The sequence below is a fragment of the Anolis carolinensis genome, chromosome 3 (genome assembly GCF_035594765.1).
Source record: "Anolis carolinensis isolate JA03-04 chromosome 3, rAnoCar3.1.pri, whole genome shotgun sequence".
Taxonomy (NCBI): Eukaryota; Metazoa; Chordata; class Lepidosauria; order Squamata; family Dactyloidae; genus Anolis; species Anolis carolinensis.
Genome location: NC_085843.1, coordinates 77,395,369 through 77,416,421, shown reverse-complemented (window position 1 = coordinate 77,416,421; position 21,053 = coordinate 77,395,369). Strand labels below are relative to the sequence as shown.

The window sequence follows — 21,053 nt, the reverse complement described above, 5'->3', positions numbered from 1 at the left end:
GACGAGCCACGTGAGATTGGGGGGGGGGGGGGGAGGGGGGAGTTTGTAATAGCGTTGAACCTGGAAGAGGAAACAAGGGGGCAGATGGCGAGGAAGGTGGGCAGGGAACGAGCAAGCGCGCATTTAGTGGCCAGGTCAAAACCCTGTTACTCTGGATTATTGCTGATTTTACTCCCTCCATTCTGCAGCGAGCCCGCACTCTTATAGAAGAGTTATTGACTCGGCTCTATACATCTCTCTGGGACGTGGATCTTGGAAAAAGCCTCCGCAGCATTGGTCTCTGTGCCTCTCGGATTGCAGAGGAGTAATTGGAGGTTTGTGGTCCATCAGATCTTGAAAGTTAACAGGATCAGTCCTGGTTAGTACTTGGATGGGTGAGGTTCAAAAATAGCAGATTTTGTGGGCTATCTTTCAGAGGATGGAAATTGCAAACCCATCTCTTGAGTGTACCCCTTGATTAGGGTATATCTACACTTTTGGATTTTACACCACTTTATCTGCCATGGCTCAGTGCTATGGGAGTTGTAGTTCTGCAAGGTCTTGAGCTTACCCTACCAAAGAGTACTGGTGCCTCACCAAACCACAAATCCCAGGATTGCATAGCATTGCACCACGGCAGGTAAAGTGGTGTCAAACTGCATTAATGCTGTAATAACTTTCATTTACCTGCCTCCTCAGGGCTAGAGGTGGGACACAATGCAGTCAAAGCACATCAACATAAAATAAAATACATACAGTGGGTTTCTGTGAGTTTTCCAGGCTGTATGGCTATGTTCCAGAAGTATTCCCTCCTGACGTTTTGCTCACATCAATGGCAGGCATCCTCAGAGGTTGTGAAGTCTTGGAAACTAGGCACGTACGGTTTATATATCCCTGGAAGGTCCAAGGTGGGAAAAAGAAAGAGCTCTTGTCTGTTTGAGTCAAGTTAAAAACCAAGATTTTGTTCATTTTCATGGTTTCCACTTTTCTGTTGAAATTGTCCACATGCTTGTGAATTTCAATGGCTTCTCTGTATAGACTGACGTGGTGGTTAGAGTGGTCCAGCATTTCTGTGTTCTCAGATAAAATGCTGTGTCCAGGTTGGTTCATCAAGTGCTCTGCTATGGCTGACTTCTCTGGTTGAGTTAGTCTGCAGTGCATTTCATGTTCCTTGATTCGTGTTTGGGCACTGCTGTGTTTGGTGGTCCCTACGTAGACTTGTCCATAGCTGCATGATATACAGTAGACTCCTGTAGGGGTGAGAGGATCTTCTTGTCCTTTGCTGAGCACAGCATTTGTTGGATTTTCTTAGTGGTTCTGTAAATAGTTTGTAGGTTGTGTTTCTTCATCAGCTTCCCTATGTGGTCAGTAGTTTCCTTGATGCATGCACTTTTCCTCTGGGTGGATCTTTGTCTTTACTCTCGTGGCTTGTTCTTCGCCTTGCAGCTCTTCTGATGTCTGTGGTGGAGTATCCATTGCCCTGTAGAGCCCAGTTTAGGAGGTTCCATTCACCTTGGAGGAGGTGGGGTTTGCAGATTATTTTTGCACAGCCTGCCAGGACTTCAATTGTGCTTCTTTTTTGAACTGGATGATGGTTGGAGTTTTTATGTAGGTATCTATCCATGTGTGTACGTTTGCTGTAAACTGTGTTACCCAATTGTTGATTTGGTTTACGGATGACTAGGTAAATAGAGAGCAACAGTCAGAAAACAAGGGAATTCCAGACAGGAAATAATCAGGGCCAGCTAACACCTCCTTACAAAGGATTCCCCCAGGTAAGAAGCAGCCAGGTTTTGAATCTGTAAGGACATTAAATGCTAATCAAGGTGATCAATTGCAACATTCACACCTGCCTCAAACAGACAAGAGTTCTTTCTCCCAGCCTGGACTTTCCACAGATATATAAACCTTACTTGCCTGGTTTCCAACAGACTTCACAACCTCTGAGGATGCCTGACATGGATGAGGGCAAATCGTCCGGAGGGAATGCTTCTGGAACATGGACATACAGCCTGGAAAACTCACAGCCACCCAGTGATTCCAGCCACGAAAGCCTTTGACAACACAATAACAACAACTTTTTTTTGTTACACAGTCAAAACACATCAACATAAAATAAAATACATACAAATATGTATATTAAAACACATGGAACAAAGATTAAAATACAATAGTAATAGAATGTAAATTTAAAATTCACGGTTTACAGTGCAGATGCACCTTTGTGCAACCCTATAGAATCTTTGGGGTTGCCACATGTCAACAGGTGGCTTGAAGGCACATATCTACACACCTTACTGAAGGCTTACAGCTTATTGTAAGTCTTCCTTATATAGACCCTTGTCTTCCCCAATCCTGCAGTTATTAACGTGAAAGGAATCCCGATTTAGTGTTTAGTTCAATGTCTTGTTCTCTGATAATCAACTGGGTGAATTCAGGAAGCCCACACCATTTTGAAGGTAACAGACCTGGAAAACAAAATTTTAGCCGGGGGCCAGGCTGTGGCACAGGCTGTTGAGCAGCTGCAATAAATCACTCTGACCATGAGGTCATGAGTTCGAGGCCAGCCCGTGGCAGGTGAGCACCCGTCAATAAAAAAATAGCCCCTGCTCGTTGCTGACCTAGCAACCCGAAAGATAGTTGCATCTATCAAGTAGGAAATGAGGTACCACTTATATAAAAAAGTGGGGAGGCAAGGTTAACTAATTTACGACCTGGAATGAGGAAGTGCCGTCAGAATGGATGATGAAGCAGCTGCTCCCCCCGTGGCCAGAATTGAAAATCCCCCTCAGGAGAAGGTTAACTTGCCTCTGCGTCTGTCTGTCTCGGTCTCTGTTTGATATGTTTATGGGCATTGAATGTTTGCCCTATGTGTGTATAATGTGATCCGCCCTGAGTCCCCTTCGGGGTGAGAAGGGCAGAATATAAATACTGTAAATAAATAAATAAATCTTCCACCAACACAGACATTGATGGCCTGAGAGTATGGGGGCAATTTCTTTGCTGGAGCTCCAATAAGTTATATTACATAAGCTAACTTTCCTAGGTGCTAGAATAACCCGCATTTGTTGTTGCATAGCAGTTAGTATGCATGTGCTGGGGTTTGGCTCCAGGGTCAAAATCTGAATGCTGAAGTCCCATTATATTCAGTAGTGTGGTAATAGCCTAAAAAAAACCTGAGGAACTGAAATGGCAGGAGTCTGCAGCAGGTTATGTTTTTTTGACCCCCCCCCCCATATTTTCAATAATAATCATAATAATCATCATCATAATTATTACTGGGTCTGCTCGCATTATTCACTGATACATCACACAGACCTAGACACTTGGGAAGTGTCTGATGTGTGATCCAATTCAACAGCCAGCAGAGTGTCTGCTGTGGACTCATCTTGTTGTGTTTCAAATAATAATCATAATAATACTAATACTTTATTTGTATTCCTCCCTATCTCCCTGAGGGGATTCAGGGGGGATTCCAGCATACACAAACACAAAGGCAAACATTCAGTGCCTAGAAATAACCATAATACAGATATCTATGGGTGAAGAAAGCCAACATTATGTTGTTGCCTAAGAACATAACCCTATTGGTCTTTCTAAATGGGGAAAAGAAATAGTTGCTGCATAAGCTAGAAAAGAGGTTGTTAATTTACATGACTGTGCTATCTTTTAAAAAAGAAAATTACACATGTGCGAAAAAGACCTTGGAGTCCTCGTGGACAGCAAGTTAAACATGAGCCAACAATGTGATGCAGCAGCTAAAAAAGCCAACGGGATTCTGGCCTGCATCAATAGGGGTATAGCGTCTAGATCCAGGGAAGTCATGCTCCCCCTCTATTCTGCCTTGGTCAGACCACACCTGGAATACTGCGTCCAATTCTGGGCACCACAGTTGAAGGGAGATGTTGACAAGCTGGAAAGCGTCCAGAGGAGGGCGACTAAAATGATTAAGGGTCTGGAGAACAAGCCCTATGAGGAGCGGCTTAAAGAGCTTGGCATGTTTAGCCTGCAGAAGAGAAGGCTGAGAGGAGACATGATAGCCATGTACAAATACGTGAAGGGAAGTCATAGGGAGGAGGGAGCAAGCTTGTTTTCTGCTGCCCTGCAGACTAGGACACGGAACAATGGCTTCAAACTACAGGAAAGGAGATTCCACCTGAACATCAGGAAGAACTTCCTCACTGTGAGGGCTGTTCGACAGTGGAACTCTCTCCCCCGGGCTGTGGTGGAGGCTCCTTCCTTGGAGGCTTTTAAGCAGAGGCTGGATGGCCATCTGTCGGGGGTGCTCTGAATGCGATTTCCTGCTTCTTGGCAGGGGGTTGGACTGGATGGCCCATGAGGTCTCTTCCAACTCTACTATTCTATGATTCTATGATTTATTTTATAAATGGAAATGTTAAGTATTTTCTAAGACATTTAGGAAAGGGGTGCGATTTTGTAGCTATTACAAGAATTGGAAAAAAAATTCTGTAAGCAATGCGCTTGTTTCTCCAGTTTTCCCATACAGTCTGTATATTGAATCTGAATGCTTTGACTGACATGAAGAAAAGCAATGGTCGTACAAGCCGAAAGAGACAAAGAAAGAGATCTAGAATATTTTCATCATGTGGAGGTAATGTCATTTAAAATCAGCAATCAAATTGAGGTCAGGACATCAGCATTTTAATATATACAGTATATGCATGTGTGTATAAAATGAGAAGGGCCCCCTGGTGGCGCAGTGGGGTAAGCCACTGAGCTGTTGAACTTGCTGACTGAAAGGTCAGCGGTTCAAATCCGGGTAGCGGGGTGAGCTCCCACTGTTAGGCCCAGCTTCTGCCAACCTAGCAGTTTGAAAACATGCAAATGTGAGGAAATTAATAGGTACTGCTCTGGCTAGAAGGTAACGGTGCTCCATGCAGTCATGCTGGCCACATGACCTTGGGGGTGTCTATGGACAAATCTGGCTCTTCAGCTTAGAAATGGAGATGAGCCTCACCACCCAGAGTTGGCCACAACTAGACTCAATGTCAGGGGAAAACCTTTACGTTTACTATAAAATGAGAAATACATACACCAATGCCCTTTATTGGGGTGGAAGTGGCTTTCCTCAGACGTTGGACTATTCTTATAACCCTTTATTACTTTTGGCAAGTCAGGCAGGGTTTTCTGGGAGGTGAAGTCCAAAATACCTGGAGAACCAAAGTTCATATCGGGGTAGGAAGGTGGAATTGATTTACAGCATTTTTTTCCTCCTTGGGAGAGCAATGATGATATGAGTGCAGTAATGGAAATGGAAATCCTAGCCTTTTTATCCTGTCAAAATTATTCCAAATATAACACCAGTTTTGCTGCTGATTTTCTAATTTATTTTGCCTAGATTAATTACTTCCATCTGTTTCAGTATATGTGGTTTATGATGTAATATGTACTTGTAGTAATTATGTTGTCATGATATACCTTTCTTTAAATCATACATATATAAAGCTTACCTTGAATGACAGATTTTAATGTTCTTTTTTTTGGTCTTTGTTTAGTAAGTCTTAGTCACAAAGATGAATATATACTACTGAAGAAGTGGTTGAAAGAAAAAGGCTGTAATGTTAATAAATTAAGACCGGCACAGTTTCCAGGTAACTTAAAATATTCTTTTCTGAGATATTGTGTTTGGACTAGCAGAAAAATATCTCCACATAGTCGATATCAGGGCTTCTGAAACTTTTTCCACCCATGACTCCTTTCCATCTGATACATTTTTGACGTGTCTGGCAAATGCACTCCTGTCCCCTCATCCACTGCTGATGTTTAGCCTCTGATAGTCTTTGCCTGGATCCAAATTCCTTATCTCTGCTTCATCTGAAGTCTAATGGACTAAGTGCAAAAGACTTGCATTTTAAAAGGTTAAAATTGTGTAGGGAGTATATGCTTCAGAAAGGTTCTGTGTGACTGCAAGAAGCATTGTATTTTCTTGACTACTTTTATCTTCTTCCTCTGTTCTGTATCTATGAACCAGAGCAGAGATTCTGTAGAATCTTATTGGAGTATATTTCACTGATGTTTTCTTTCTTTCTTTCCTAGAGACGGGAAGAGGCTTGGTGACCACAAAAGGCCTCCAGGTTTGTATTCCTTAGGAAGGACAGGCATCAATCTTCTGGCTTAGACTGAGAATATGAAAAAAATATTTTTTAAAAGAATCTGTGTATTATTTATGCTTTTGCAATGGCTTTAGAGCTACATTTTATATTGGTCTTAGAACTGCGCTTTTATATTTAACTGTATTGGATTCACAACATCAAATTCTGAAATGATGGGTTAACTCTGATAAAATCAGAGTTGGGTATCACCTTTACTGGACCACTAAAATATTATTAAAAATGTGAACTTTCAGATCCTTCAGAGCTCTAGTAGTATGAACATTTTACTGTTCCAATAAATGTATTATTCTGCTCTGATCTTTGATTTTACTCAGGTTACTCATTTTATCCATGTACCTTGACACACACACACACACACACATATATAGAAAAGTCTCACTTTATGTCAGGATTGCATTCATGAACTTGTAAACTGAAACTGATGTACATTTGAAATGGAGGGTGGAAATAAGGAGGCAGTGTTCCAACAGAAATGATGTAACAATGAAGTTAGCATTTACTCAACCAACTATCAAGAGCTTTAAAGCCTATAACATCAGAACTCACCTTTTCCAGGGTGTAGAAATATGCATATTTTATCCAGACTAACCAGAAGAGGTAGTAGAAACTGCTGATCCCAAGGGAGTACATACTATTTTGCTGTGCTTTCTCAATCAGGCTTCCTGATTGGAGAAACTACATCGGGAGAGAGTGTCGTCACATTTCTTGCTGTGTCTTCTGCAGAGGGCTCAACAGGATGATAAGTGGCATAAATCTCATACAATAGTTAGTTTAAAAAGCAAGCGCTCACGGTTTTCCTTTTTCCCTTTCAGTCTTCAGTGATAAGCAGGCTTTAAAATGCTACAAGATTCTTTGTCATTCTTATTGTAGTGACCTTAGAGTTATTCCTTTTGCTCAGGAAGAGGAGTGCTGCAGGAAGGAAAACATTTCACTTAATTATCTAAGTGCCTGGCACTGTATGTTTAATAATCAACATGTTAAAGGATTATAAAGGAGTTCCTTTCACCTATGATATATTATGAGATATTATACAGTGGAAACCAAAATACATTAAATTGAAGAGAACTGTGGAGAATTACATGGCATCTTCACATCCCACAGAGCAACTACAACAACTCTTTTCTAGATAGGCACATAGTTGGTGGTGGGAACACCAGCTTTTGAGCCCTAAAGAGCCTAACATTCTGTAAAGACCACGGTAAAGCAATGAGGGCTAGCAAATCATTCACCCAACTCCTGAAGATAAACATGCTGACATCAAAGGGTGGGACTCACCTGTTCTGGTAAATGGACTTACTAAAGTCTGTGAATAATGTGTTCCAGGCCATATTCACTGACACCATACTTTCTTTTAACATTTCATAGGTAGGAGAGCTGATTATTTCTTTGCCTGAAAAATGTCTACTCACCACCGATACTGTACTTAACAGCTACCTCCGGGAATACATTGTGAAGTAAGTTGATAATGATTTGAAATCTTACATTTTGTCCATTGACATTTCATATCTCTCTTGATTCCATTTAGAACTGTGAAAATAATCTGCTGTTACAATGTGTATGTCTCCTAACCTGAATCATTTTGGTGCTTTCAATACAACCAGCTAGACAAAGAGGTCTGTATTTCCCTTTATATGCCAACAGTTATTGAATGCCATTGAAGACACAAATAAAACAGAAAAAAGCAATGAAATGAAAAGGTCTTCACTGGAAAATCAAACATTTAAACTGCAATCTGAACTATCCTTGGAATTAAGTTCTAGCTAGAGTGAACCCATTGAATGGAAGTTCATAAACAACACTTAGGAAGCTGCAATAATTCAGGGAAAATGCTATACCTTGGATAAATATTTGAGTTCAGCTCCAGATTCTGTGTGGAGGAATTGTATGGAGATATGTTTGTAGTTCTTGTGCTTTCTTTTACCATTTTAACAGGTGGACACCCCCCATTTCTCCATTGATAGCACTGTGCACTTTTTTAATAGCAGAGAAATGGGCCCAAGAAAAGTCACCGTGGAAACCATATCTGGACCTCCTGCCTGAGATATACAGCTGTCCAGTTTGTTTGGAACAAAAAATAGTGAACCTTTTTCCTGAACCCTTGAGAAGGAAGGCCCATGAGCAAAGAAAACTGGTCCAGGAACTGTTTATTTCTTCCCAGCAGTTCTTCTTTTCCTTGCAGCCTTTGTTTCCTAAAGATGTTGCATCTGTTTTTAACTATCAGGCATTCAAATGGGCTTGGTGCACCATTAATACCAGAACAGTATATATGAAGCACTCACAGAGGGACTGTTTTTCTAGAGACACAGATACATATGCCTTAGCCCCATACTTGGATCTACTAAATCATAATCCTACTGTCCAGGTAAGAAAATTGAAGGAGTGTATGGATGTGAAAATTAGATGGATTAAGTGAGAACTATGTGAAGTGCACTTCGTTCTATTTCACCTCCATCATGTTTTTTGCTCCTACCCTGTAACAGCCAGGAACTGTCAGGCTACTGAACCTCTAAAAGTAGCAACAGGGAAAGAGCTACAATCTGGCACCATTTTGTGTCCTCTGATATACTCATTCTTAGGCTTTTTGGTTTATTCTCCCTCCACAGTAGAATTTTCTTTCTGTAAACTTTGTGGTTTACAGCCTAATGTTTCCTCCCTCCTGGGTTGGGATGGTACTGTTTTAGTTATGCGAGGTTTGACTGTCAGGTCTAGAAATCAAATTTCTGGTTTTGGGACTCTTCATGGGCTTGAACAATACTCAAAAAAAGTAAGGCGGGATCAGAGGACCCCAGAAGTTTACCTTTTGTTTTTAAAACGTTTGTGTGTGTGTGTTTTTTTAAAAATGAACCATGCAGGGGTCCCTGGTCTCCTTTTTAAAATGTAAATTACTTCTCCTGGAAACTTCTGGGAGAGGTTCTTCCTCCTCCTTGCTTTTTCCAGAAAATGTCATCTTGGTGGGTTTTTGGAGGCGCAAAAACGGTTTGTGGGTGCTGCAGTTTGGGTAATTAAGGAAGCATTCACAAGTACATTAATTAATGTATTATTTATTTATTTATTTATTTACAACATTTCTATCCCACCTTTCTCACCCAAGGGGACTCAAGGCGGCTTACAAAAGTGGCAAAATTCAATGCTGATAATATAAACCACAGTAATAAAATAAAACATAGACATTTAAACACCTAAATATAATCAAATAAAACAGTATACAAAATTTAAAATATAATATTTCTTAAGTTTATTCGTCCAATAACCTTGTGCGTCATATAGATATAGAAGTTTCCCTAATAAATAAATGTAACCCAGAAGATCAAGGCAGAAAATCCCACAATATCTGCTTTGAACTGGGATATATGGCAGTGTGTACTCAGATTATCTAGTTCAAAGCAGATATTGTGGGAAACTATGTCTGCCCTGTGCTATGTCACAAGAGCTCAGAGTAGCAATGCAAACAGGTTAAAAATAAAAAGGAATGTAAATATTAAAATGTATTAAATATAGGAATAAGGTGAAACAGTAATAAAATATGCAAATCATTTCAAAGTAAATCAGTTTGATCCTAAGGTTTTAAAAACAACTAAGTTTTTACTTGGTTCCTAAATGAAACTAGTGTTGGTGTCATTTAGATGTCTAGGGGGAAGCACTCTATAGCCAAGGTATCATGGCTGAGAGTGCCCCTTTGCATGTCGTCACACTATTATTGACTTCACTGATTAGACACAAACGATTCCTCTCTCCAGCATATTTTTCTTTTGTGGGCACAGGTTATATGCTTTCATTCCATCAGGCAGCAGGAGCATGGAATTTGATTGACACATTGTGCCCTCAGTAATTGAAAGAATAGTAATTCTCAAACAGTTTGTATATTTTAGACATTTCTGCTCATAAACATGTAGTTTTCTCAACTTCCTCCAAGGTGAAAGCTGGCTTTAATGAAAAGACAAAGTGCTATGAAATAACAACAGTTACACAGTGTCACCATTACAATGAAGTTTTTATTTGTTATGGCCCTCATGATAATCAACGTCTGCTTCTGGAATATGGGTTTGTTTCCAGGGATAACCCACACAGCAGTGTTTACGTTGGGACAGGTAAGGCTGTGGTTTGATCCTCACCTTGATGGATGATAAAAAATGATTGGAAGCTTAATATAAAGTAGTTGAAGCTTGCTGGAGCTTTGAATTGCATCAGATTTTAAGCCAGGGGTGGCAATTGTGCAACCTCCCAATATTGGTGGACTGCATCTCTTGTTATTCTTCACCAGACCGACTTGCAGTTTCTCAAGTCGCTCCTGACACGAAAAAACAAACAAACCAACCACTGGCTATACTGACTGTATCTGATAGGAAGCAGAATTAAACATCTGAAGGCCATCCAGTTGCTTGTACTGATCCAATATCTTTGCAGCTTGGTCTGCACTATGCTATAGCTTGATTTCAGTTAAATTTGCATGATGTCTTGGATGGATAATAGTCTTGAGAAGTGAGTTGTGCGATTTACAGTAAAACGAAATGTTGCAAGAGACCATTTGCTTGCTTCTCTTAGTGGTTGCTGCCTTTGTCTTCTTGTTCACCTCCATATTCAGTTTATAATACTGCTGGGGGGACACTATAACCTTTTTTATTCAACCTGAGAAACTCACATAAAGATCCTCTGAACCATAAAAATGCTTTTAGTTGGTTGCTGAAGAAGGGAATATTTGCAAATGAGGAAATGCCTGGAAGGATTCTGAACATGCATTTCCTAATTAAAGTACTTGGCTTCACCATGGTTAAGACCTCATTAGGGCCGTTAGGGCTCAATAATTTTTCTCCCACATGTTTCATGCTGATTTTTCCCCATGTTCCATCTTGGTACTCACCTGGCCTAGATAACTTTGCCAGTGTGAGAAACCTTTTAGTTTCCTCAATAAACATATTGTTTTTATCTTTTCTTTGTGACTTTATTTCTTGATATTCTTTTTGGCCGCCTTGTGTTCATTTCTCCATTTCCTAACACTTCTAATCTTTGCTAGGCACTAGGAGTTTCCCTTTCATTGTCATCATATTTGAGTTTGTTAAAATCAAGCAAATATTTCCAGTACTATACAGATTATGAGCTCATTATGTAAACTCTGTGTAGCATTGTGAAAGGGCTAACCTCAGAAACTTATTTCGGAGCTGCTTTAGCTGTGGGGAACAGAAGGTTTGGTTTTCTTATATTCTTTGGATATAAAGGAGGGGTGTAAATCTGCAGTCACATGTGTTTTGGCATGAATTTACCAAAATGAGATGTAGCAAATGTAGTCAAAGGATATACAACTCCTACACAAATCATAGAATCATAGAGTTGGAAGAGACCTCATGGGCCATCCAGTCTAACCCCTTTCCAAGAAGCAGGAAATCACATTCAAAGCACCCCCAACAAATGGCCATCCAGCCTCTGCTTAAAAGCCTCCAAAGAAGGAGCCTCCACCACAGTCCGAAGGAGAGAGTTCCACTGCCAAAAAGCTCTCACAGTTAGGAAGTTCTTCCTGATGTTAGGGTGGAATCTCCTTTCCTGTAGTTTAAAGCCATTGTTCTGTGTCCTAGTCTCCAGGGCAGCAGCAAACAAGCTTGCTCCCTCCTCCCTATGACTTCCCCTCACATATTTATACACGGCTATCATGTCTCCTCAGCCTTCTCTTCTGCAGGCTAAACATGCCCAGCTCTTTAAGCGGCTCCTCATAGGGCTTGTTCTCCAGACCCTTGATCATTTCAGTTGCCCTCCTCTGGACACATTCCAGCTTGTCAACATCTCCCTTCAATTGTGGTGCCCAGAATTGGGCACAGTATTCCAGGTGTGGTCTGACCAAGGCAGAATAGAGGGGTAGCATGACTTTCCTGGATCTAGATGCTATACTCCTATTGATGCAGGCCAAAATCCCATTGGCTTTTTTAGCTGCCGCATCACATTGTTGGCTCATGTTTAACTTGTTTTCCACGAGGACTCCAAGGTCTTTTTCACATGTACTGCTGTCGAGCCAGGCATCCCCCATTCTGTATCTTTGCATTTCATTTTTTCTGCCTAAGTGAAGTATCTTGCATTTGTCCCTGTTGAACTTCATTTTGTTGTTTCGGCCTATCTCTCTAGTCTGTTAAGATGGTTTTGAATTCTGCTCCTGTCTTCTGGAGTGTTAGCTATCCCTCCCAGTTTGGTGTTGTCTGCAAACTTGATGATCGTGCCTTCTAACACTTCATCTAAGTCATTAATAAAGATGTTGAACAGAACCAGGCCCAGGACGGAACCCTGCAGCACTCCACTTGTCACTTCTTTCCAAGATGAAGACGACGCATTGGTGAGCACCCATTGGGTTCGTTCGCTTAGCCAATTACAGATCCACCTAACCGTAGTTTTGTCTAGCCCACATTTGACTAGTTTGTTTGCCAGAAGGCCGTGGGGGACTTTGTCGAAGGCCTTACTGAAATCCAGGTTTGCTACATTGGCAGCGTTCCCTGTATCGATGCAGCTTGTAACTCTATTGAAAAAAGAGATTAGATTAGTCTGACATGACTTGTTTTTGGTAAATCCGTGTTGATTATTAGTGATGATTGCATTTTTTTCTAAGTGTTTGCAGACCACTTCCTTAATGATCTTTTCCAGTATCTTGCCTGGTATCGACGTGAGGCTGACTGGACGGTAATTGTTTGGGTCGTTCTTTTTTCCCTTCTTGAAGATAGGGACCACATTCGCCCTCCTCCAATCTGCTGGGACTTCTCCCGTTCTCCGAGAGCTCTCAAAGATGATTGCTAGTGGTTTTGAAATAACTTCAGCTAGTTCCTTCAATACTCTTGCATGTAGTTGATCTGGCCCTGGGGACCTGAATTCATTTAGAGTGGCCAGGTGTTCCTGGACAACTTGTTTCCCTTTTTGGCGTTGGATTTCCCCTAATCTTTTGTCCATTCCATGTTGCTGAGGTTGAAAACATCTTTCTTTTTGTGAGAAGACTGAGGCAAAGAAGGCATTAAGTAGTTCTGCCTTTTCCTTGTCCCTTGTCACCGTCACCCCATCTTCTCCTCACAGAGGCCCTATTGCCTCCTTGTTCTTCCTTTTTCTACCGATGTAAGCAAAAAAGCCTTTTTTGTTGTTTTTAATGTCCCTGGCAAGCCTGAGCTTGTTTTGCGCTTTAGCCTTGCGAACCTTTTCCCTACAGGAGTTGGTTATTCATTTGAATTCTTCTTTGGTGATTTCTCCCCTTTTCCACTTCTTGTGCATGTCTCTTTTGAGTCTTAGCCCAGTAAGAAGTTTTTTGGATATCCATTCTGGCTTCTTCGCACTTGTCTTATTTTTTTCTTTGTTGGCACTGTTTGCATTTGCGCCTTGAGTATTTCACTTTTGAAAAACTCCCATGTTAATAAGACCTAAGGGAAAACCATCAATATAACAATAATCCAAGTTCATGCTCCACCTAGTGAAGCAGAAGAAAAAATTGAAAGAGTTTATGCTGGAGTCCAGGGAGAAATTGATCACATACCAAAACAGGATGTGCTGTTAATCATTGGTAATTGGAATGCAGAAATGGGAAACAGCACAATTAAAGATTGTAGAAAAATGTGGGCCAGGATCACAAAATGTAACAGAAGAGCAACTGATTGGATGTTACCTGATGGTTAATATAGAAATCAAATAGACTAAATATTTAGAAGCAGGAGGTGGAGAAGCTCCATTCACTGCATCAACAAGACCAGGAGCCGATTGTGGGACTATGAAGTGCTAATATCAAAAAATAGAGAGTACAACTAAAGAAGAACATTAAGGCTTGATCTACACTGCCATATAATCCATATTATCAAAGCAGATAATCCACATTATCTGTTCTGAACTGGATCATATGAGTCTATACTGCCATATAATCAAGTTCAAAGCAGATAATCTGGATTTTATATAGCAATGGAGAAAGGGTCTAAGACAACCATATGCCAAAATGCAATCTCAAGAACATCCCCATAGAATGCAAAATACGGTCAGCCCTCCACATTTATGGGTTTGACTTTTGTGGATTTGATTATAATGTTTTCTATAGGAATCTCTAGTCATCCAGTGTAACTCTGTGGTCAAATTCTGGTAGAAGCTGACCATGGAGTCATGATGGAGGACTTAGGGAAGTGTGCTCCCTGGTAAAAAACAAAACAAAAACCCAGTTTTTTATTCATGGTTTTTCACTTTTGTTGGGGTCCTGGGCCCATAACCCCAGCAAATGTGGAGGGCTGACAGTACTTTTAAAATAATGTGTAGTGTTAAGGCTAATTGACAGAGCAAAAAAAGCCCTGGACTGAAGCCAGGGAGGAATGTAAAAGGATACTACCTCTGGCTAAAAAGAGAAGCTCGAATGGATGACAGATTACATTGTTTGAGCAATTAAGGACAGATGAGCAAAAGTAGAAAAGTGACAGAAATAAGAGTAAGAATATGTAACTTGAATGTAGGGACAAAGAGAACTACAATACTCATTACAGAGAAATGGAAAACAACAACAAAAAGGCAGAACTGAGAAATCAAAGGAAATTTTTCCTCAGGAGTAGAGATGGTAAAGATAGGTAAAGATATGACCAAATAGAAATTAAAGAACAATGAAAACAATGAACTGCAATGCCAAAGACGTGAAAGGATGATAGGTTCAATCAAGGAAGAATCTGCAATTTTAGAAAGTGAAGTAGAAGCTGCACTCAAGAAATAAATCACTATGAACAGATGGTATACCAATAATTTTTGGTAATGTTGGAAAAGAGAACATTTGCATTACAGATGGATAGACTCTGTCATGGCCTCGAGTCTGAAAGACCTGAGCCAGGCTGTTGCTGATAAGGTGACTTGAAGGTCTCTCATGTATGCAGTCAAAGTTGACTAGAGGGCAGTCAACAACATGAAAGCTCTTTGCTACTCCTCTGAGATAGAAAAGCCAGATATGATGTGGAAACCAGCTTTGCCTGCACTTGCCCAGTGCCTTGAGATACTAGATGCCCTAAAGCTAGCCAGGCTGATCTGTTATGTTAGAATTACACGAATTCCCACCCAGAAGTGAAAATGAATGCTTTCATCTTGTTACATTTTAGGTTCCAAGAGGAAACAGCATACTGAAATAATTAAAATGCCAGACTTTTTTTTACTATACCTATTGAATTTTTTCAATATTTTTCTTTCTTTAGATACCTTGCTCAAAAATGTATTTCCAGAAGACAAACAAAGGCCCAAGAAACTTTCCATCTTACAAGAGCACAAACTTTTGGAGTAAGTTCTGCCTATGTGTAAACAAACAGGTCCAAAGTTTAGGCCTAGAAATTCCTTTCTGGGGTTTTGCCATATAATGTTGGAACATTATATGTGGTAAGAAAAAAGCCCACACAATATCAATTTCATATAATATTTCTAGTTTTTGTAAGGCTCTTGTTACTGGAAGTGAATAATTTATTAATTTCATGTAATACACTTCAGAACCAGGTTCTTTTCGGGAATACAGTATATCCAGGGCTCCCCAATTTACATGATAGGGTGCATATTCTTTTTCATATAATCTTTGTAACCTTGTCAGATGCATCTGATGAATATTTTGTATGTTATATGGATTAGGATAAACATGATCCATTGGCCACTTGCAGCTAAACTACATTCATTTTTGTTTCCCCTCTTACCAAGTAGAATGTATTCTAATGATCACATGATTGGGTTGCTGTGCGTTTTCCGGACTGTATGGCCATGTTCCAGAAGAATTCTCTCCTGATGTTTCGACCACAGGCATTTCTATGGCAGGCATCCTCAGATGTTGTGAGGTAGATGGGAAACTAGGCAAGGGGGGTTTATATATCTGTGGAAGGTCCAGGGTGGGAGAAAGAACTCTTGTTTGTTGGAGGCAAGTGTGAATGTTGCAATTAATCACCTTGATTAGCATTGAAAAACCTTTCAGCTTCATGGCCTGGCTGATTCCTGCCTGGGGGAATCCTTTGTTGGGAGGTGTTAGCTGGCCCTAATTGTTTCATGTCTGGGAGTCCCATGTTTTCAGAGTGTTGGTCTTTATTTACTGCCCTGATTTTTTAATATTGGTAGCCAGATTTTGTTCATTTTCATGGTTTCCTCCTTTCTGTTGAAATTGTCCACATGCTTGTGGATTTCAAAGGCTTCTCTGTGTAGTCTGACATGGTGGTTGTTAGAGTAGTCCAGCATTTCTGTGTCCAGGTTGGTTCATCAAGTGCTCAGCTATGGCTGACTTCTCTGGTTGAATTAGTCTGCAGTGCCTTTCATGTTCCTTAGTTCATGTTTGGGAAATGCTGCGTTTGGTGGTCCCTACGTAGACTTGTCCACAGCTGCATGAAATACGGTAGAATCCTGCAGAGATGAGAGGACCCCTCTTGTCCTTTGCTGAATGTAGCATTTGTTGGATTTTCTTAGTGGGTCTGTAGATAGTTTGTAGGTTGTGTTTCTTCATAAGCTTCCCAATGCGATCAGTGGTTCCCTTGATGTATGGTAAGAGCACTTTTCCTCTGGGTGGATCTTTGTCTTTACTCTCACGGCTTGTTCTTGGGTTTGCAGCTCTTCTGATGTCTGTGGTGTAGTATCCATTGGTCTGTAGAGCCCAGTTTAGGAGGTTCCGTTCCCCTTGGTGGAGGTGGGGTTTTTCAGATTCTTTTTGCACGGCCTGCCAGGGCTTCAGTTGTGCTTTTTTGACTTGGGTGATGGTTGGAGTTTTTATGTAGGTATCTATCCATTTATGTAGGTTCTCTGTATAGGAGAGAATACTTCTGGAACATGGCCATACAGCCCAGAAAACTCACAGCAACCCAGTGATTCCAGCCATGAAAGCCTTCGATCACATGATTTTTTAATGGAAATTGGGGCTTGAAAATTCAGCATCAAACAGCCATATAAAGCTTGTTCCTCTGCATTCTCTCCATCCTCTTACAAACGCCTGAAGCCAGATCTTAGTTTTATTCTTTTTATTCATCATAAGTGGACTTCATGGCTGCAATTCTTGTCTGTCAGGTCCCATCTCTTTTTGCCGTTTGTCCTCCTCTGTTCTTTCACTTGCTACTTCTGTTCATAGTGTTTGGCTGTTACGTCTGTCATCACCAATCAGTCACCTTGGTGTGAAGCATTCTATATTAAGTGGATATGGAAGAAAAATCTTAAACCTTTAAATGTATATAGAAGTGGAGAAATAATGCAATTTATAAAGATGAGAAAAGAAAGAAAAACAACCCCCCCCCCCCTTTCTAGCGGACACTGTTAGACAAAGTCAGGCCTACAAATTAAAGTCTGCAAATCCTGGCTTTAGATGTTTCTATAGAGTATTAGATATATGAACCAAAAGAAGTAGATAGCCAGTATTTTATTTGAGTACCCACTATATATGTGGAATTTATTTTTTTCTAATTTTTTTCTTTTTTCTGTCTCTAGTGATCTCACATTTGGCTGGGATGGTCCTTCTTGGAAGCTTCTTACTGCTCTCAAACTATTAAGTCTTGAAGCAGACCAGTTGTAAGTTACAGATGTTCACTGAAAACGATTACTAATGCAGACGTTTTGAATGTTGTTGAGCTTTGGATATTTGATTTAGAAGCATGATACATAGCTAATGTGTTTTCAAACCTTTTTTGTAGTACTTCCTGGAAGAAAGTGGTCCTTGGTGAGGTAGTATCAGAGGTAAATGAAAAGAAGAGTTTGGATCTTGCAGCAGAAATATGTATGTCTTTGATCAAGGAAACTCAGCATGCCCTTCAGAAGGTAGTTATTTGAATTTTCAGACTGTTGCTATAAATGGTTTTGAGGTTGGATATTTTGAAATCATACAGAAACTCAAAATCTAAACAACTTGCATGTAAGACATTAAGACTGAAAAACTTAACAATCAATCAAACGATTGGAGAATCCGCATATTTGCATTCATCACACCATCTTAACTAGTCCTTAAAAGTAGATTCCAAAAGAAAAAAGCTAGAAAATAAAGTGCTTGTCTTTCATGAGTTTTTAAGACGACAGAGTTCCATAACAGTGGAACAATTACAAATGTTAATTCTGTATTTTTCCTGATTTTAAATATTGGAGGGATATTCAAGAGGCTGTTCTTTATGAGGATCCGTGATGTGAAACTAAATATAGACTCCCAGTGGTGAATTTGTTAGGAGTAGAAAGCAAGTGAGATATCTATATCTATTTCTCTATATATCTCTATCTATCTATCTATCTATCTATCTATCTATCTATCTATCTATCTATCTATATAAAATGTTATAACTAAGATGTCTTATGGTGGTATGAATTGGGTTTGGAAATATTTCTTTTCCTATGACAAACTGATTAAAACAGTAATGGTGGCAGGGTTATAGTTGATGATGGTGAAACAAACTATATGTAAGAAGATTGCCTTTTTATATGTGCATGAAATTAATCAAGGGCCTCATTGTGCTTCACCTCAACTTAGAATTGTTTTTTTAAAGAAATAATTACAGTGACAATGTATATTGAAATCTGAATAGTATTAGTTGAATAAATAGTTTTGATTAGGTATATATACAAAAATTATGGAGTAAAAAAAAAGGTTTTGAGAGAGCGTGAAATGCCCAAAAAACTGTCTCAATTTTTATTGTGAGGCTCTGAGATTGAGCTTACATATATCAGACCTAAACTGTATAGACTCTTATGGATTATAAACTCTTTAAAAGAAACTTAATGGCACACTCACAGTGCTATGTATATCCATTTTAAAGGTTTTGATTTTGATTTTTTAAAAGTATATTTGGTGGATTTAATTTGCCTAAGTGGTCAACAGTATCTACATATCTGGATAACTGCATGTTAATCACCGAGAACGTTATGAATGATCTTTTTGCTTCTTCCTTTTCAGGTTTCTCTCTTAAAACATGATTGTGAATATTTGAGGACTCAGCTAAATTTGGTAGAGGCATTGCGTACAGAAGAGCTAAGTATTTTACAGCGATCATTGGAGATGTTTCAATGCTTACCCACCACAACAGTTTGATCTTCAGTATTCTGAATGAATCTTCAGAAGCCACAGATTTATTTATTATTTCTTTACTATAAAAATATACTTCCTGTCTTTCTTTGCAAAGCAGGCACAGGGAGGATTACTGCAACTTATGCCAGATAGGATTCGCTGTAAAACAGTTTAATATCAAGTATGGGAGCTCTAAGCAAGATAGATAGAGTCCTAAATGTTAACATTAAATGAAAAGTAAGGGGAAAATGATGAATCCAGATGTACAAAGGCCATTCCAGGGTGCAGGTGTCATGAAGTAAATGTCTTTCTTGTCTCGACTCACTTAATATTCAGTTACGATGAGTGTGCAAGAAGGCTCTTTGAAGATCAGCAAAATTCCTTTGGACTTTGGAGAGTCTGAACTTCTGTGTTAGACTCCTGGTCATTTTACCTTGTGATGCTCTGAAGTGCTATGTGAAATTGAAGGGCCAATTTTCTCTTCTGCATTGTCAAAATGTTTCATGCCATATTCAATCACACATGTCCCCTTCTGGTACCGGAGCATAGCATGACTCATTCATTTTACAATGTTTGGCTAATAAGGACTAGAAAGGCCTAAAGCAATGGTTCTCAACCTGTAGGTCCCCCAGGTGTTTTGGTCTACAACTCCTAGAAATCTCAGCCAGTTTACCAGCTGTTAGGATTTCTTGGAGTTAAAGGCCAAAACATCTGGGTACCCATAGATTGAGAACCACTGGCCTAAATGGTTAAATGACTCAGGAAGTAATTCAATTAAACTACAAAAGGTATTTCAAGGTACTTCTTTGCTTCTTTTATGACATCCAGGCTCTGTGTTCTTTTAAGGGCCTACAACAGTTCAGAACCTGAAATCTCAAACACCCGGAGGACCAAAGGTTGAGAGCCACTGCTCTAGAGCAGTGGTTCTCAACCTGTGGATCCCCAGATATTTTGGCCTTCATCTCCCATAAAGCCTAACAGTTGATAAACTGACTGGAATTTCTAGGAGTTGTAGGCCAAAACAACTGGGGACTCAAGTTGAGAACCACTGCTCTAGAGAGACTGAAACTGAATGAGTGTTAATGCTTAACAATTGTCTGAAGCGGTGCAAATGAATTTCCAAAGTATTGCTGCTGGTTCAGAATAAAGACAACAGAGGCAAGATCAAACAGATCACTACAATTGTACTAAGATACTGAGAGTATTACAAAGCATTGCCAAGGACAGGTTCTGACAGTAGTGGTCTCTTGAAACCACACCTAAAAGCATGTGTGCTATTGTAAAGGTCTTGCAGAATACACAGTGTTTCCAGAACAATTAAAAATATGTAAGTCTACCTAATGTTAACTGTATCAAGCTCTAAATAATTATGCTGGAATGAATAAATAATGATTAGTTGTCTAAATAAGACTGTTTGTCCATTCCTGCTCTTTCAGAATGGATGATCCCACCCATGGCAAGTTTTGTATGTAATGTTTGCGGTAAGTGAGGCTCACATCCATTATTTCCACTTAGTATAGCAATGCCTCAATCTCTTTTATTTTTTGAGCTGACTTCAAAATTCATATAAAAAAAACCCAATCCCTTTTCAACTTTCTTCTGTCCATCTGGACCATCTTTGATCTACATTTTGCGCCAAAACTAATAAAAATATACTCCACATGCACTGGAAAATTCAGGAAATAAATAAATGTTTGAAACCATAATCTTTGTCCTGTGCTTCCCTCCAGGAAGTAATTTCTTAGGCAAATCTATCATTGGAATTTCTTGGCAGAATTTGTTCAGAGGGTGCTTGCCTTTGGACCTCCAAAACAATGGGCTGTTTTGGGGGTCCATATCTAACGTAAAAGGCCCAAGATTGTAGAGTGGGCCATGTGTTTGAAATGGATCCACGTCTATCTCCCTTTTGTTCTCCTTCCATCATGGTCTCATAGAATCACAGAACCACAGATTGGAAGAGACCCCAAGGGCCATCCAGT

The 21,053-nt window shown here is 39.8% G+C and overlaps 1 protein-coding gene across 3 annotated transcripts; it reads left to right on the top strand.

The window, feature by feature from the left end:
- The first annotated feature begins 27 nt into the window (after positions 1-27).
- setd4 (SET domain containing 4) lies at positions 28-20,482 on the top strand. 3 transcript variants are annotated; one of them, XM_062975082.1, is made up of 11 exons: positions 28-314; positions 4,474-4,591; positions 5,496-5,591; positions 6,037-6,074; positions 7,479-7,567; positions 8,046-8,475; positions 10,027-10,201; positions 15,275-15,356; positions 17,517-17,597; positions 17,720-17,843; positions 18,964-20,482. In XM_062975082.1, exons 2-11 carry the CDS (start codon positions 4,519-4,521, stop codon positions 19,096-19,098), a joined length of 1,323 nt encoding a protein of 440 aa, XP_062831152.1. In that variant the 5' UTR covers positions 28-314; positions 4,474-4,518; the 3' UTR covers positions 19,099-20,482. The 3 variants fall into 3 exon arrangements, with proteins under 3 accessions (XP_062831152.1, XP_008122188.1, XP_003229810.2); XM_008123981.3 differs by having other exon boundaries at positions 28-358; XM_003229762.4 differs by having other exon boundaries at positions 49-96.
- Positions 20,483-21,053: the final 571 nt, after the last annotated feature.

Excerpts from the sequence above, each read along its gene's own strand:
- setd4 (XM_003229762.4), top strand. Across the intron at positions 4,592-5,495 it reads AATATTTTCATCATGTGGAG|TAAGTCTTAGTCACAAAGAT; the intron begins GTAATGTCATTT and ends GTCTTTGTTTAG. Across the intron at positions 10,202-15,274 it reads CAGTGTTTACGTTGGGACAG|ATACCTTGCTCAAAAATGTA; the intron begins GTAAGGCTGTGG and ends TTCTTTCTTTAG.